General features: G+C 44.4%; 1 protein-coding gene across 2 annotated transcripts in view; it reads right to left on the bottom strand.

Annotated features, from left to right (window-relative positions):
• Positions 1–16,258, bottom strand: part of TMEM232 (transmembrane protein 232) — a 512,842-nt gene that overhangs the window by 470,260 nt on the left and 26,324 nt on the right. The window contains exons 1-2 of one of the 2 annotated variants that reach the window (XM_029571874.1): positions 1,282–1,394; positions 442–590 (exon numbers count right to left, since the gene is read on the bottom strand). In XM_029571874.1, coding sequence (XP_029427734.1) covers positions 442–575 — 134 coding nt within the window. In that variant the 5' untranslated portion in view covers positions 576–590; positions 1,282–1,394. Of the gene's footprint in view, positions 1–441; positions 591–1,281; positions 1,395–16,258 lie in introns of those variants that run through there. The other variant, XM_029571869.1, reaches the window with a different exon arrangement.

The raw sequence follows: 16,258 nt of genomic DNA, 5'->3' as shown, positions 1-16,258 counted from the left end.
AAGAGTCACAAGCTTGTTAGACTTTCAAGATATTCAAACCAAATATTCATGACATTTATTTTCATGCACTGAAATACTCCTCCTGAAATGACCTCTCTCTCCATGGGTAAATACTGAAACTTGGACAGTTATATTTACCGACTCAGCACTGGTCATATTATATAAGGAATAGGCAGTGTAATAATACATTTACATTTTATTTTCTTTGGATAACTAGAGAGAGAGAGAGATGCATGCACAGCCATATATTATATGAGTGGGCTCAATCATTTTTATTTGAGCAACACTAAATAAACATCCAAGAAAGATTAAATATGATTCCAGAAAGTGTTACATAAATTATTGTTTATCTTTTTACAACTTTAGGTACTGCTCTGGAATTTCAATATATAAAAATAAATAAAATTCTATATTTAGATTAAAAAAAAGGAAGACATATACCTGTGTTCTTCATGTTTAATTTCTGACTGACAACTTTCCCACGCTTTTTTTAAACATTTTTGTTGAAAATGCAGGTGACTAACATCGGATAATATTCCAAACTTTTTTATTACCGGCAATTTGAAAATGGGCATCTTTGCATAAGTGACCTAAAAACAAACAAAATAATTGCTTTATTTAAAGGAGTATTCATGGACAGGACTGACCCTAACTGGGTGTGGAATTCCTTTAAGACTAAAGAATGAATATGAGAGTGTTGTGTAGACTTTGATACTAGTTCCTGTCTCCTGCTAGCATTCAGTCTCCCTGCCTCCCCCCCAGCCAACCCTAGCCACCATTTTCCTCTTCCATCCTTCTACGACGTCATCAAATATGGTCCCTCTTCTTTCTTTCCCCCAAGACCCCAGCCAGCATTTTCCCACTTCCCTTCCCACCCCACTACAAGACTCCAGCCAGCTTCTAACACTGGACATCTGTTTAGTCATCAATCAAAGCTTCTTGCACCTTCTGTCCTACAGTGGGAATGAGGACATCACTAGGACCACTATTCCTCTGGCTCCAGACTGCAAATGACTACTCTACATGCTGCAAATGATGCCTGCCTCATTCTCAGCATCTGCAAAGCCATTGTTCATACCACGTCCTCTTCAGAACAAGCAACATATTGTTAATATAACTGAGGTCCTTTTTCTGTCATCATGTGCGGGGCCCTCCTAAAGTGTGGGGCCCTCCTAAAGTGTGGGACCCATGGCAATTTCTCTGGTTCACCCCACTGCTTCTGGAACAATAGATACATAGAATTTCATGGCAGATACAAATTATCAGGCTCATTGGACCTACCTTAACAGTACAGATTCCACCTGATTATCTGTTTAAGATATTCTGTGCTTATCCCATGCTTTTTTGGATTCCATTCATTAGTGCTCCTACCACCTCCATTGAATGGCTGTTCTGTGAAGAAATGCCTCCCTTTATTACTCCTGAGTTCAGTCTTCTGTTTCCAGCCTCATATACCTCATATACCTCTTGTACTGGACCATTTTTTCACCATAAAAATACTTGTCTCTTGGGCATCATTTATACCTTTGGGACTTTTAAATCTCTCTAGAATTTAGAATCTCTTTACTGCCTATCCTCCAGGATATAAATATTTAAGTCTTTAGAACTTTAATAGGGATTATTTTACAAAATCAGTACTATTTTGGTTACCACTCATCTGGTCTGGCTTTATACTTTCTCTCCAGAGATGCAGCTTGTAGAACTGGTTATAATATCTCAAAGTCTAGTGCTCTACTAATTCTCTCCATTGTCCTGTTACACTGATTTGGCAACTTTGAAGTCATCCAAAATAGGAGGCAATTTTCAAAATTATATGGGTAGTTACAAAGTACATGGCTACTTTTTCCCTGCAGACTTTGCACTGGTTCTCAAAAGGAAAGTATGCAGGTATTTTTCCTTTGAAAACTGCCTAGAGAAAAAGTATTTTTTCTGCCACTACCTTTTCTCTGTAAACCAATGCATGTAGTTCTGAAAATACAAAACTACATGTGTTGTTGCCTTCTCCCAACCTAACCCTATCTTGGAGCCCACCTACTTTTAGCCCCACAGGTACTTTTAACAGCGTAGAGGGTAGAAAAATGGCAGGCAGCCTATTTACTTAGGTACATGGCTCTTGAAAATTGTGCTCCTTCTCCCCCTCACACACAGTTCCCACCTTCATTTTTAAGATGTACAATATCTCAATACTTCATCATCAACTGTTCCCCTGGATGGCTGTCTTTGCATTGAATCATAGTTGCCATACTGTTAACCAGCCCTAAACGTTTGCAAAACAATTAGTAATTGTCAGTCTGTTTACAAGTTATTGTGCAACCCAAAAAGAGCTTATAAAATAAATTGTAAATTATTATTTTAAAAAGGCTCATGCATGTCTTGAGGAAATGCTGACAATAGAAGCTGTATCTGCTGCTGGGTAACTTGGACTTGCTAGAAAAGAGACTTAACTTCAACAAAGGAAGTTGTTTAAGGGGTAAACTATTACTGTCTGTGTCTGTGTATATTTGTGTACTGGTAAGGAATTTGAGAGTTTGAATTAATCCTGTGTATAGTTTAAGGTTTGAATGTAATTCTAAATGTATAATTGTGTGTGTGCTGTAAAATGGAGCTTGAATTAATCATGTGTGTAGTTTAAGGTTAGAAATGAAATTGAAATTTAGCCATACCTGATCATTTCCTTACATTGAGTCCTGCTAGACTAGTTTACTAATGGGATTTCCTACTCAAGAACTGCTAGAGACAGAGGACACACCTTTACCTTATAACAAAATCTTTGGGTAAAAGGGCAGTGTGACCTGAGGCAGTTGCTAGTACTCTTCTGTTAGAACAGTGAGCCAATTGCATGAGCAGAACAAAAGTTTTCACTTTCTCTCTCTGTTTCCTTTTTAAAAACAAAAAACATAAAATAAGGAAAAATATTCCCAGTTTTCCTGCTCTGCTGCCTCCTTATTAATCCTCTTTTTATTTAAGGTAATAGGGGGAACTCAAACAATAATCTCTCTCAGGTAAGTATGGGAGGAAGGAAGGAAATAAAGAAAAATGATATTAAATACCTTGGAAAAGGAATGGATATTGATTGTCGCTGATTCCAGAGTGGGATCTGAACTGGTCTAGCAGGACTCAAGTAAAGGAAATTATCAGGAAAGACCAAATTTCAATTCCTTTTCTTCCTGCTAGACCAATCTCTACTAATGAAAGGTACCAAAGCTGTACCTATGTCTGGCAGGAGGAAAACAGGGCTGCCTTGGGGACTCCTGTTCTAAAGGCCAAGTCTGTCTTAGCGCTCACATCCAATCCTTAAAAGCTTACGAAGGAATATAAAGATGACCAAGTGTCCACCCTGCACTTTTTATCCAGGACACCACTGATGCTTCTGCCTATGATGTCTCCTGTTTTCTTGTGCAGTGTCTGTGGAGCATGAGCAGTGCTTGATAGCCATTAAGTAGCTAGGCTGACAAAATTATTTTCTTGATCCATCTTGCTAATGTGGCTTTGGAGGCTGCTTCTCCTTTGCTCGGGCCTCTGTGCAACACAAATAGTCTATCGGTCTTCCTGAAAGGATTGGTGAACTTCAAGTATCTTAAAAGAAAGCATCTCACATCTAAGAAGTGAAGCCTCCTGTCACCCTTGGGACCTCTATTGCCTCTAAAAGTTGGAAGGGAGATATCACCTTGGGAAAGAAGGAAGGAACTGGCTGAAGCATAACCAAATCTGGAGAAAAAAAAATATGAGTCCCTGCATGACAGCATCTGTATTACGATTTCAGCTGCTATGTAGCCTCATTGTACCCTGATCATGGTGCCTCCTGACCAGCAGCGTTCTCCTTGGAGCTCCATTCCATGCTATCCATGTCAACTCCTCACTAAGTAGCCTGTGGTGCAGCCTCCTTGCCACCAGGAGTCATCAGTATGCATGATCTCCAGCCTTGCCAAGCTCCTTCTCCTTGCCTGTACCACACTCAAGCTTCAGCCCTATGTAACTCTGACTCTTCCCTGTTTCAATGTCTTTGCAGTCGAGTCTGCCTTGACTTCTTGCCCTGAACCCTTGCCTTGCCTTGAGGCCTCCGAACCTTCTGCCTTGCCTTGTGGTCATCTGGCTTTCTCACTCCTTGTCTTGCCTTATGGCCAGGGCTGGAGGAACTCTTTCCTTGCCTTGCCTCGTGGCCAGGGCCGGAGGAACTGCTAGGCGAGCTAGGCCTGTGCCTAGGGCGCCGAGACTTAGGGGGCACTGCGGCAGTCAGCAAAATTTTGAAAGGGCAAAAAGTGCCCTTTCAAAATTCTGCCAGCCCTCGACTCACCCTGCCCCCCCACCCAGTGCCACTCTCCCAACGCTACCCTGGTGGTCCAGCGGAGGGTCCGGGAGCTATCTGCCGCTCCCGGGGTCTCTGCTGCCACTAACCAAAATGGCGCTGGTGACCTTTAGCCCCTACCATGTGACAGGGGCCAACCAATGGCACCGCTAGCCCCTATCACTTGGTAGGGGCTGAAGGCCACCGGCACCAGGAGCGGATTGGCCTATCGGGGGATCGGGCTTCCCCCGGTGGGCCAGTCTAACTGATCACGTGGCTGAAGTCTCCGGCTGCGCCAATCTTCTTTCTGTTTATGTGTGTGTGTGTGTGTGTGTGTGTGTGTGTGTGTGTGTGTGTGTGTGTTTCTGTGTGTGTGTGTATGTGGTGTATATGTGAGAAAGGAATGGTGCTTCTGTGTGGGTGTATGTGGTATGTATGTGAGAAAGGAATCTGCCAGTTTAAAAAAATGAAATGTGATAATACATATACCTCAACTTTTGTGCTGGTAGCGCAACTTTTGAAAAGTTGGATGAAAGATGAAATTACTGAATTTTAAGCATCCCTCTTCTGGAAAATAAAATTTAACTTAAAATGGGTAGAGACAAATACTAAAGCAAAAAAAAATTAACGTATTTAAAATGTTCATCTCAGCAAAATCACAAATTTAAGATACTGATGCCAGGTGGGGTTTGGTTTGGTTTTTGTTTTTTTTTTAAGCATAATTTAAGCATGAAGACTAGAATAGTTCCAATCTGAAATGGTTTTGCCTTTTTTTTTTTTTTTTTTTTTTTAAGCTTTTAGAAAATGTATATTTTTAAATGAGTAAGACTGGAATCTTCCCATTTAAAAGGGAAGCTGACTAAGGATGTCTTTCTGTTCCATATCTCCCACATGAATAATCATACGACTGATAGTTTGAAGAAAGACATTTGCTTTATTGCCTGAAAGCGTAAAACAAGAGAAGCTGTATGGTGTGGGTGGCTGTCCCTTGGGAGGACAGAACCTGAAGGAAGGGTGTCATTTTGCCTTCTAATAGGAATGTGGTTTTCTTATTTAAGGGTTGGGAGCATCACTTTCACTTTTAGTAAAAGTGAGAAATCATGCAAGTCTGAAAGCAAGGTGTTTCTGTGAGAGTGTAATGTATATGTGAGACAGGGAGGGTGCTTCTGTATGTGTGTGGTGTATATGTGAGTTAGGGAGGGTGCTTGTGTGTGTCAATGTGTGTGTGCGAGAGAGATGGAGCATGTTTTTGGCTGGCTTGAGGCTGTGAGATAGAACATGTGTGTGATTGAAAGCCTGTGTGTAAGAGAGAGCGAGAGCATTGTGTGATTGAGAGAGACTGGCCAGAGATGTGACGTGTGTATGTGTGAGAAAGGCTGATCAGGGAGATGACTGTTATGTGTGTGCTTGTGTGTGTGAGAGAGAGAGACTGGTTGGGGAGATGATTGGTGTGTGAAAGACAGAAACTGGTCCTGAGGGTATGACGTGTGTGTGTGTGTGTGTGTGTGTGTGTGTGTGTGTGTGAGAGAGAGAGAGAGCGAGAGCGAGAGAGAAGAGACTGGTTGTGGTCCCTAAGGAAGAGGACTGTGAGGACAGCTTCAGCAGCTACTGCTGCTTCTGGTGTGGCCTGCAAGGGAAAGGAATAGGAGAACTGCTGGAGAGGATAAGCAAAGGTGGTTTTTAAGTTCATTTTTCTTGATTGACTACCATTTTAATTATTTGGTAGTATGTGATGTGTCTGCTGTTTGAAATATTTTATTGGTGTTTGGTAAAGCTTTCAAAATTTGCATGAGTCTTTAATTATTGGATATTCTATTCATCAGTTGTTTTGAAATTATTTTATTTGTATGATTTTATAATTATGATTAATGATTTATATATCTTGCTTTTATTGATTTGTTTCACGAGGAATGGTGAAATTTTTGTTTTTCCATTGTTACACTGTATAGAGTCTGGCGTGATGCATTTTACAGTTCAGCTTTTGTCTGCACATTTCTATTTATACTTTATGTGGCTTTATTCTGTATTTGGTGAGGGTTTGTGTTCTGTATGCAAAGACTGAGATGAAGCATTCTTTTAGCATGTGGTTTCTCTGTAGGGATCTGTAGTAGCTTGGCCTGTTCTGTTTTCCTGATAGGAGGTGTATTGATATTTTAGATTCTGGTGTAATATTTGTGGTATTCTTTTTCATAGGTGGGGTTGTTATTCTTTGAGTGTTGGCAAATAGTACTGTGTTGATACGGGAGGACCATGCCGAAATATATCACAATAGGTATGATGCCATATGAATTCCAAGATGCAAAGTTTCCTTGTTGGCATCACAGCAGTGCATGAAATTATCACAATAACTTGTAGATTAATTTTACCTCAGAATGTCAGTTTTCATGTAAAATATGTTATAAATGCATAATTTAAAATTGTGTTTGGGGAGGGGGCATCAGACTGTAAGGTTTTCCTAGGGTGCCTATTACCCTTGCACCAGCCCTGCTCGTGGCCATCCAGCCTTACCATTCCTTGCCTTGCCTTGTGGCCTATCTAGGTCTTTTCCAGCTCTGTGGCCTTTCTAGGTCTCCTTAACTCAATGTGCTTTTGGGCCTTTATTTTTTTGCGTTCGTTGCTCTGTGTGTCTTCACCTTGTCAGTCCTTTCCTTGTTCTGCCTTGCCTGCACTCCAGCCCCAGTTCCAGTCCTTGCCTGCACTCAAGCTCCTTGTTCTAGTCCTTGTCGGCACTCAAGCTCCTGTTCCAGTCCTTGCCTGCATTCAAGATTCTGTTCCATTCCTTACCAGCACTTTGCACCAGTGTCAGCACTTGCCCTTGCCAGCACTCACCAAGATGCCCAGTGTGGCTGCAAAGCCCTACTGGCCCCCATATCCCAAGGACTCAACCTTCGGGGGAATGGACTGGCTAGGCAGAAGACCAGCCCTAGCCCTGACCTGCAGGATGGTGTTCCCTCTGTCCAAGCCAACCAACCAACAACAACAGTATGTGAAGACCAACCATTATTGTCTGGTCAGAGGGCTACGAAAGTCTTTGCCAAGTCAGTGAGTGTGATTTTAAATGTTTCTGGTCAGACAGGTATGACTGTGATTCTGCCCAGTATGGCAAGATATTCTATGTCAAAATATTCAGGCCTCTGCAAGCTATTTTTCATGTACTGCCCATCATATTTTAAACCCTTCTCACAACCTTGACTGTATCGTCTGTCATTTTCCTAATTATAAATTATGGGACTGCAACAAATGCTGACTTACCAATTCTGCCTCTGCTCTAGTCTGTACCCATTGTGCTGCACCTCAGCCAGATCCTCAATCTAGAATCCCACAATCTAAGCCAATTGCATGCAAGACCTCTACATTCTGAACATGCATTAAATGTAGAAAAAGAAATGCTCTGCTTTATCCACACTACTTGAAATATGACTCTCCTAATTCTAGCTGGTGGAAATGTCCATGTATCCCAAGCTATTTCCCCCCAGACAGAGCATGCTCTATTTGTTCTGCCACTAAACCAGCTGACACTGAAGTATTGTGAAACAGTTTGTCCAAGCAATCTGAAAGACAAACCAGCTAATCTCTCTTACCATAGCCCACTGCCTGAACGTAATCAAAAGTCTCAGAGGAAAAGTAGACAACTGCCAGTAAAACCTTTGAGCACAATTAAAAATCCTGCTGCAGAGTTAACCTGCCAGAAAGATTTTAGCAACGTACATGCAAAGGAACAGCCTGCACCTAGCCTTAGGACTGTTTATCCAACAGCAGATTCTGAAACAAATGAAAGCCACTAACAAAAGTCAAGATCAATTCCTGGAAAGGAACAAAAATGCCTTTCAATCTAGTCTCCCTGCTGATCCTGTGCCTTTGAGTCATTTAATTACAGTTTCTGGATCCATTCCTGTGCTATATTCCTCTGTCACTCCAAGAAAAAGATATACTTCACAGCAAACACCTGGCACAGGCTTTCAGGAAAAAAACATCAAGGTAAAAAGGCTCTGAAGAAATAAAACCTCATTCTGAATTGACCCAGGATAATTGTAAACTGGTACATGTGCCAGATAACCCTGCTATGATAATGCTGCCTTTTCTCTAGGAACTTTAGAACAAAAGAACCTAATTAGTGCTGCTTCTGAAATTCTACTAATTGTACCTTCAGTCCATAGGCAATTAACATTACCTCTGTGTCCTAAGAAGGTAGCCTGCCAGTTTTTCACCCCATTTGTGCTTCCCTTCAGAAGAAACCAGCCTCTGAAACTGACTCCATTCCACTTGATACACTCCAGAGGAAGCAGACTATGTCAGCCATCCAGTGTTTGGAAAACACAGCTTTAATCACCCAGCGTTGTACTGACTCTTTTTCTACTCTTAAGCATTCTGGGGAAGCTCTTCCTGCCAATCTGCCTCAAAGAAAGCCTATTTCTGTATTTTACCTAGGCAGAAACCCCGAGCCAGCATTACAAGCTCTCTCCAGAAAGAACCTACACCCACAGCCCTGCTTCAGAAAGGGAGTGTCTCTCCAGGTGTGAATGCAAGAGAACCCACTCTTCCTGCCATCTAGTGTCCAGACCAAAGTACTGAGATTCCTGCTGCCCAGATGTCCTGGATCAGTCCAGTCCTAGGAGGACCCCGCTTCTTCTGTTCTCCCACAGAAAGACTTTCAAGTTCCATCTCAGCCTCAAAGGATCTCTGTGTTAAGGGTTCAACTTTACCCTCACCCTGTGCCAGTGGTCCAATTCTCTAAGAATCCTGAACCAGGGACTTCACATTCCACTCACCCCATGATGGAAGCCCAACCTCCCACTGACCCCTGCCTATAGTCCAGTATACCAAGGATCATGAGCCAGTGGTCCTACCACTCAGTTGCCCTATGCCAGTGGCCCTGCCTGTCAGACACTCCAAGTAAGCAGGTCCCTTACCCAGGCACCCTGTCCAAGGCTTCCAGCCACCAGAAGGAGGTGCCATGATGCCAACTACCCATTTTCCCCAAATGCAATGAACCAATCCAGTCCGGAGAGATTCTGGTCCTTCAGTTCTCCAACCCCATGGAAAACCTGACCGTCTATCAGAGGGTGCCTGCTCAGACGCAGACAGCCCAGGAGAGGTTCTCTGCCCAGATGAAGTCAGCCCAGAGGAAGGCTTCTGCCCAGACAAAGTCGGCCTTGTAGAAGGTACCTATCCAGATGAAGTCAGCCAAAGAACGGGCGCCTGCCCACAACCAGTCTGCCCAGCAGAGGGTATTCACCCAGATGAAGCCAGGTCTGCCAGGGGCTTCAGCCCAAATAAACCATGTTCCAGCCAAGTCTCGCCTTGTCCCTCCATTCCAACCTTGCCTTGTCAGTCCAGGCATAGCTCCCATGGAAAATGGGACCCAGGAGGAGGGGGTCTTAAAATGGGAAATACTGTTATGATTTCAGCTGCTATGCAGCCTCATCATACACTGACCATGATGCCTCCCAACCAGCAGAGGTCTCCTTGGAACTCCATTCCATGCTATACATGTCAGCTCCTCACTACTCAGCCTATGGTGCAGGCTCCTCGCCACCAAGAGTAATCAGTATGCTTGCTCTTCAGCCTTGCCAAGTTCATCCTCTTTGCCTGTACCACTCCCAAGCCTCAGTCCTACATAATCCTGTCTGTTCCCTGCTTCAATATCTTCGCTTTGAGTCTGCCTTGGCTCCTTGCCCTGAACTCTTTCCTTGTCTTGCAGCCTCTGTCCTTCTCACTCCTTGCCCTGCAGCCTTCTCTGTCTTGCCTTAGCCCTGTGACCTTCTCATGCATTCTGCCTTGTCTTGTGGCTATCTGGCCTTCTCGTTCCCTGCCTTGCCTTGCATTGTGGCCATCCAGCCTTATCATTCCTTGTCTTACCTTGTGGCCTATCTAGGCCTTTTCTAGCTCTGTGGCCTATCTAGGCCTTCCCTGTTCTATAGCCTATTTAGCCCTCTTAGCCCAGTGTGCCTTCGGGCCTGTATGTTCTTTGTTCCTTGTTCAGTGTGTTCTGTCCTTGCCAGTCCAGTCCTTGTTCTGTCTTGCCTCCATTCCAGCCCGATTTCCAGTTCTTGCCCTGCACTCAAGCTCCTGTCCCAGTCCTTACCAGCACTCTGCACCAGTATCAGCTCCTGCCCTTGCCAGCACTCACCAAGATGCACCAGTGCTGCCGCAAAGCCCTACTGGCCCCCAGAGCCCAATGGCTCAATCTTTGGGTGAGGGAGCTTGCTAGGCAAAAGACCAGCCTTAGCCCTGACCTGCCATCTCATGGCACTCCCCGGATGGTATTCTCTCTGGCCAGGCTAGCCAACTGCAACAATCTGTATTTCCAAAACATGTCTGGCCGAGCACATCACCCTGAAGAACATCATCTTTAGGGAGAAGTCCTTCAATCATGTCCATTTAATCAGTTCAAAGGGCTGGCATACTAGGGCATTAAGTAGTATTAAGTTAAGATTCCACTGCGGGACTGGCAGCTTGAATGGTGGCCAGATGCAGTTAACTCCTTTCAAATAGTGTAGTATATCTGGGTTTGTGGTACTTGTTAATCTTTAATTGTAGCCCTATAGCAGAAGATAGCTGCCACCTAAACCTTCAAGGAGTTGAAGGCTATCCTTTGTCCAGACTCCTCTGTAGGAAGTCCAGAATGGATGTCACGTTCAGCTTCCAGAGTGAGGTTTTGTGTTCTTGGCAGAATTCCTCAAATAGGCACTAGATCCAGTTATAGGCCAAAGAGGTGGATCAATCATGTTTTTAGCTTGATTGATATGATTACTAGGGAATAGTCTTTCTTTTGTAGTCATTACCTTTGTTGTGCGTGCTATCCGCAGCAGACCCGTGGCACAGCCCCCTCACCTCTCTTCAATAACTCCAATGCCTGGTCCCTCGTCTCTGGTGGCGGTAGGCCGCCAGCTCCATCCTCGGGCAGACCCTGGTGTCTCCATTCCAGCTACCACTTCCACTGCTCCATGTCGGGCCTCTCCATGTGGCCCATGGAGAGACGCTGCTACTCGATGCCATGTGTGCATCACTGAACCTTAAGTAGGGCCTGCAGCGGGAACCAAGCCATGGCCCTGGATGATGATATCAGAGGAGCTCTGGTATTTAAGCCCAGGCTCCACTCCCTAGCTTTGCATTTGCAACAGGACTCCTCGCTGGTTGAGTACTTGTTGTCTCCTGAGAAATTCATCTTGTTCCTGTGTTTCTGTTCCTCGTCTGACCCCAGTTCCTGTTTCCTTCATTCCCGCGTTCCTGCTCTTCTACCCTTCCTCGGATTGCCTACACGGACTTTGACTTTGCTTTGCCTGACCATGCCATTGCCTCTCTCCAGACCCAGGACCTCTGCATTGCCTGACTACTCCATTGCCTCTCTCCAAACCCGGACCTCTGCATTGCCTGACTACTCCGTTGCCTCTCTCCAAACCCGGACCTCTGCATTGCCTGACTACTCCGTTGCCTCTCTCCAAACCTGGACCTCTGCATTGCCTGACTACTCTGTTGCCTCTCTCCAGACCCAGACCTCTGCATTGCCTGACTACTCTGTTGCCTCTCTCCAAGCCCAGACCTCTGCATTGCCTGACTACCCCATTGCCTCTCTCCACCCTCAGACCTTTGCTTCGCTTGACTACTTTGACTATCTCCGTGATCAGACCTCAGCCTTGCTTGCCACTACTTCCAGATTGCCGCCAGCCCTGACTCAAGCTTGCTCCACAATGCCTCTTCAGCCTACGTTCTGGACTTTACCTATTCAGGCTTCAGCCTGCTTTTGCTCGGACGCCCCCTGTCTGACTTTGTTTCTTTGGCGCCCGAGTTTCTGGGACATGACTTCGTCCAGTGCTAGACTGTACCATCTCTCTACAGCTGTCTCTGGGGTGATCTCGATCCCTCCATCGATGATGACATACGGATGCCCACCTAAGTCCAGCCAGCCCCGACACCCAAAGGCTCAACCCGTGGGGAATGAGGACTGGTATTGGTGAAGCGCCAGCTGGCCTCCGTACATCAGCCCACTTCGCCTGCCGATGGTGGAGACCCATAGATCTCTACCTACGGGTTGCATCAACCCACCTCGGCCCAAGGGTCCACCTCCAGCGCAACGCCCTTTCAAGATCCAGGCTATAAGTAAGAATCATTATGGATCTTCCACTGGCACCGAGCCCTGGCAGAGGAGACCACACCCCCGCTGGGAAGAATCATAGAGGGTCCAGTTAGGAGCCTTATGAGGTCTGCATACCATGGTCACCTTGACCAGTCTTGAGCCACCAGTATTACCATTGTTGGATGGTTCTCTATCCTCTTTATAACTCTGGCTATTAATGGCCAGGGAGGGAAGACTTACAGCAATCCGCCCCTTGGCAAAGGCTTGATAAGTGCATCTATCCTGCTGAAACCTAACTCCTTTCATCTGCTAAAGAATTTGTCAGCCTTAATATTTTCTCTGATTGCCATCAAATCCATCATTGGGGGACCCCACTTGTCAATTATATTCTGAAAGGTCTTTTTGTTGAGTTCCCATTCTCCTGGAGCCAGACTGTTCCTGCTGAGAAAGTCCATTTGTACATTTTCACTTCCTGCAATGTGAGCTGCTGAGAGGGGGAGAATATTTTGCTTTGCTCATTTGAAGAGACTGTTCATCTCCTAGCTAAGATGGGGCTGTGAGTGCCCCTCTGCTTGTTCATATAAGCCACTGCTGTAGAATTTGACTGATTTCCCCTTTACCAACGGGAGGAGGTATCTTAGGGCCAATTTGATGGCCTTTGTTTCCAAATGGTTTATGTACCAGATGTCTTCATCCATTGTCCACCGGCCTTGGGCTGTCCCTGGCAGTGGGCTCCCCAGCCTATCGTGCTAGCGTCCGAGGTGATAATAGTCCAATCAGGTGGCACTAGATTTATTTATTTAATTAGAAATATTTAGTACCCACCCTTCCTACATTCAGAGCGGGGTACAATATGAACATACACAATCAAATGGACATGAGAGAACAGGACTTACATAATTCTTCAGTAAGAGGGGAGCATCATATAAGTACAAAGGAGCTCACTCTATAGAGACAGGGGGGCCTGAGGTGTGGTCAATAGTTGGCTAAGTAGCACCCTCAGAGGATTTATACCCTTCAAGAGGTTTGCAGGGTCTCTCCACCAGTCTAAGTCTTTACTGATCCAAGGAAGTAAGATGAGGTGGGCTTTGTAATTTCAAGAGATAGGGGACCACCAGGGATAGGAGGGATTACTGCAAGAAATGCACATATGATCCAACCCATAGGACCAGATCCAAGATGCACATCATGAATCCTAAGAGTTAAAGATAGTCCCATATTTTGGGAGCTCTCTGTTCCTGAAAGCCCTGTAAGTGGCTTGTCAGTTTGGTGTCTCCATTGCGAGTTAACATCATTCTTGCTTCTTTGGTTTTGAAAAGAGCTCCAAGAACTTCAGAGATCTGCAGGAGTTAAATTGCTTTTTTTTGGAGTACCTCAGGAATCTGTACTTGGACCGGTGCTTTTCAATATATATATATATATATATATATATAAATAAATGATCTGGAAAGGAATATGATGATGAGTGAGGTTATCAAATTTGCAGATGATACAAAATTATTCAGAGTAGTTAAATCACAAGCGGACTGTGATACATTGCAGGAGAACCTTGTAAGACTAGAAGATTAGGCATCCAAATGGCAGATGAAATTTAATGTGGACCAGTGCAAGGTGTTGCATATAGGGAAAAATAACCCTTGCTGTAGTTACACACTATAAGGTTCCATATTAGGAGCTACCACCCAGGAAAAAGATCTAGGCATAGGCATCATAGTGGATAATAACTTTAAAATCGGCGGCTAAGTGTGCTGCAACAGTCAAAAAAGCAAACAGAATGTTAGGAATTATTAGGAAGGGAATGGTTAATAAAACGGAAAATGTCATAATGCCTCTGTATCGCTCCATGGTGAGACCACACCTTGAATACTGTGTACATTTCTGGTCGCCGCATCTCAAAAAAGATATAGTTGCAATGGAGAAGGTGCAGAGAAGGGCAACCAAAATGATAAAGGGGATGGAACAGCTCCCCTATGAGGAAAGGCTGAAGAGATTAGGGCTGTTCAGCTTGGAGAAGATACGGCTGAGGGGGATATGATAGAGGTCTTTAAGATCATAAGAGGTTTTGAACGAGTAGATGTGAATCAGTTATTTACACTTTCGGATACTAGAAGGACTAGGGGGGCATTCCATGAAGTTAGCAAGTAGCACATTTAAGTCTAATTGGAGAAAATTCTTTTTCACTCAGTGCACAATTAAGCTCTGAAATTGTTGGAAACAGGATGCTGGGCTTAATGGACCCTTGGTTTGACCCAGCATGGCAATTTCTTATGTTCTTATAATATATTACCCAACCTATGTTCTTGAAAAACTGAACCACTGCAGCTGTTGCCTGAGGACTTTCTTGTAAGACTTGGCCCTGATGAGCCAGTCATCTAGATAGGGGTGTACCATTATCCTCTTTTGTGCAAAGCCAATGCCAATACTGTCATGACCTTGGTAAAGGTTATTGGGGTAGTCACCAGGCCAAAGGGAAGTACCTGACATGGAAAATACATGCAAAGGACACAAAATGAGAGGAATGTTTGGTAGGCATTCCACATGAAAATGTGAAAAAAGGCTTCTTCCATATCTAGAGAAGTAAAATATTTCCCTTTTCTTATGGCCATCATGACCAATCTGAGGGTTTCCATCCAAAAATAAAGCACTCAGAGACACCTGTTAACCCCTTTCAGGTCCAGAATAAGTTAAAAGGAACTGTCCTTTTTTGAGACTACAAAATAGTTTGAATATGACCTTTGGTCTTGTTATAATGGAAGCACTGGGACTATTGCCTGTAGATCTTGAGTCTTACCAGGGTAGCCTTTCTTGCTTTCGTTTTGGCCAGTGAGGAGCAAGTGGAAAACATAAAGGCTTCTGGAAGCAGGATGAACAGCTCTAAAGAATATACTCTCTGTACTATCTCCAATACCCATTTGTCTGATGTGATTTGGGCCCAATGACAATAAAAGCATAGAAGGCGATCACACAGTAATTAACACCATGTCGGGGGGGATGGGAGGGAGATCGCTGATGATCATTGTGGGGGATCAACTAACACTGCTGAGGCTTCTACCAGGTTCCTCAAAAGGGATGGAGCTCTGGAGGATTGCTGAAATTCCTTATTTCGCTGTTGCTTCCAGACATGAGGACCAGGGCAAGCCTCTGAAGCTTAGCTTCTCCAAGGTATTTAACCAGTTTTTCCAAGTCTTCCCTGAACAGCAAATCCCCTTTTAAAGGAGAACTTAGCAAGTTGGGCTTTACAGGCAGAGTCTGCCAATCAATTGAGGAGCCAGAGAGGCCTCCTGGCCGCGATCCCAGATGCTACTGCCTGGGAGTAGCAGTAGCATCTGAGATTATATCATACAGGGTATCAGCTAGAAATGCCATATCTGATTCCAGTCGAGCTGTTTTTGAATTTTCTGGTACTTGCTGTATCCAGTAGACTACTTACTGCTTGAGCCTCGTATCCTCCACAGATGGAGGACTCTATTGCCATAGCATTTGTAGTGAAAACTTGCTTCAGAATAGCCTCAGTCTTCCTATTCTGGGGATCCTTAAGGGTCATTTCCGCTTCTATCAAATGGCTGTCTTGCGTGTTACCACTGAAACTTGGGCTTCTATCCTAGGAATTTTTAATAGATTATTTTTATCCTCCGAGGACAGGGGATATAGTTTGCTCAAAATCCTGTCACTCTTAAGCCCTCCTTGAGGGGTGTTCCATTCCATCAAAACCATTCTCTTTAGAATCTTCTGAAGGGGGAAGGGTATGGGGGCGGGGGCTACATACCCCCAATAAAATAGGGTCCTCTTCAGAAGGTTTTCTACTTTCAAAAGATATTCCCTTTCTTCCTTAGAATTATCTGGCTACTATGCTCCAAATCCTCTGCTGACCAAGATGCTCCCCTTGAATCCGGAGA

This window comes from Rhinatrema bivittatum, chromosome 1, assembly GCF_901001135.1.
Source record: "Rhinatrema bivittatum chromosome 1, aRhiBiv1.1, whole genome shotgun sequence".
NCBI classification, from domain to species: Eukaryota; Metazoa; Chordata; class Amphibia; order Gymnophiona; family Rhinatrematidae; genus Rhinatrema; species Rhinatrema bivittatum.
The sequence above is the reverse complement of the archived record's forward strand: the minus strand, read 5'-3'. Positions and strand labels throughout refer to the sequence as shown.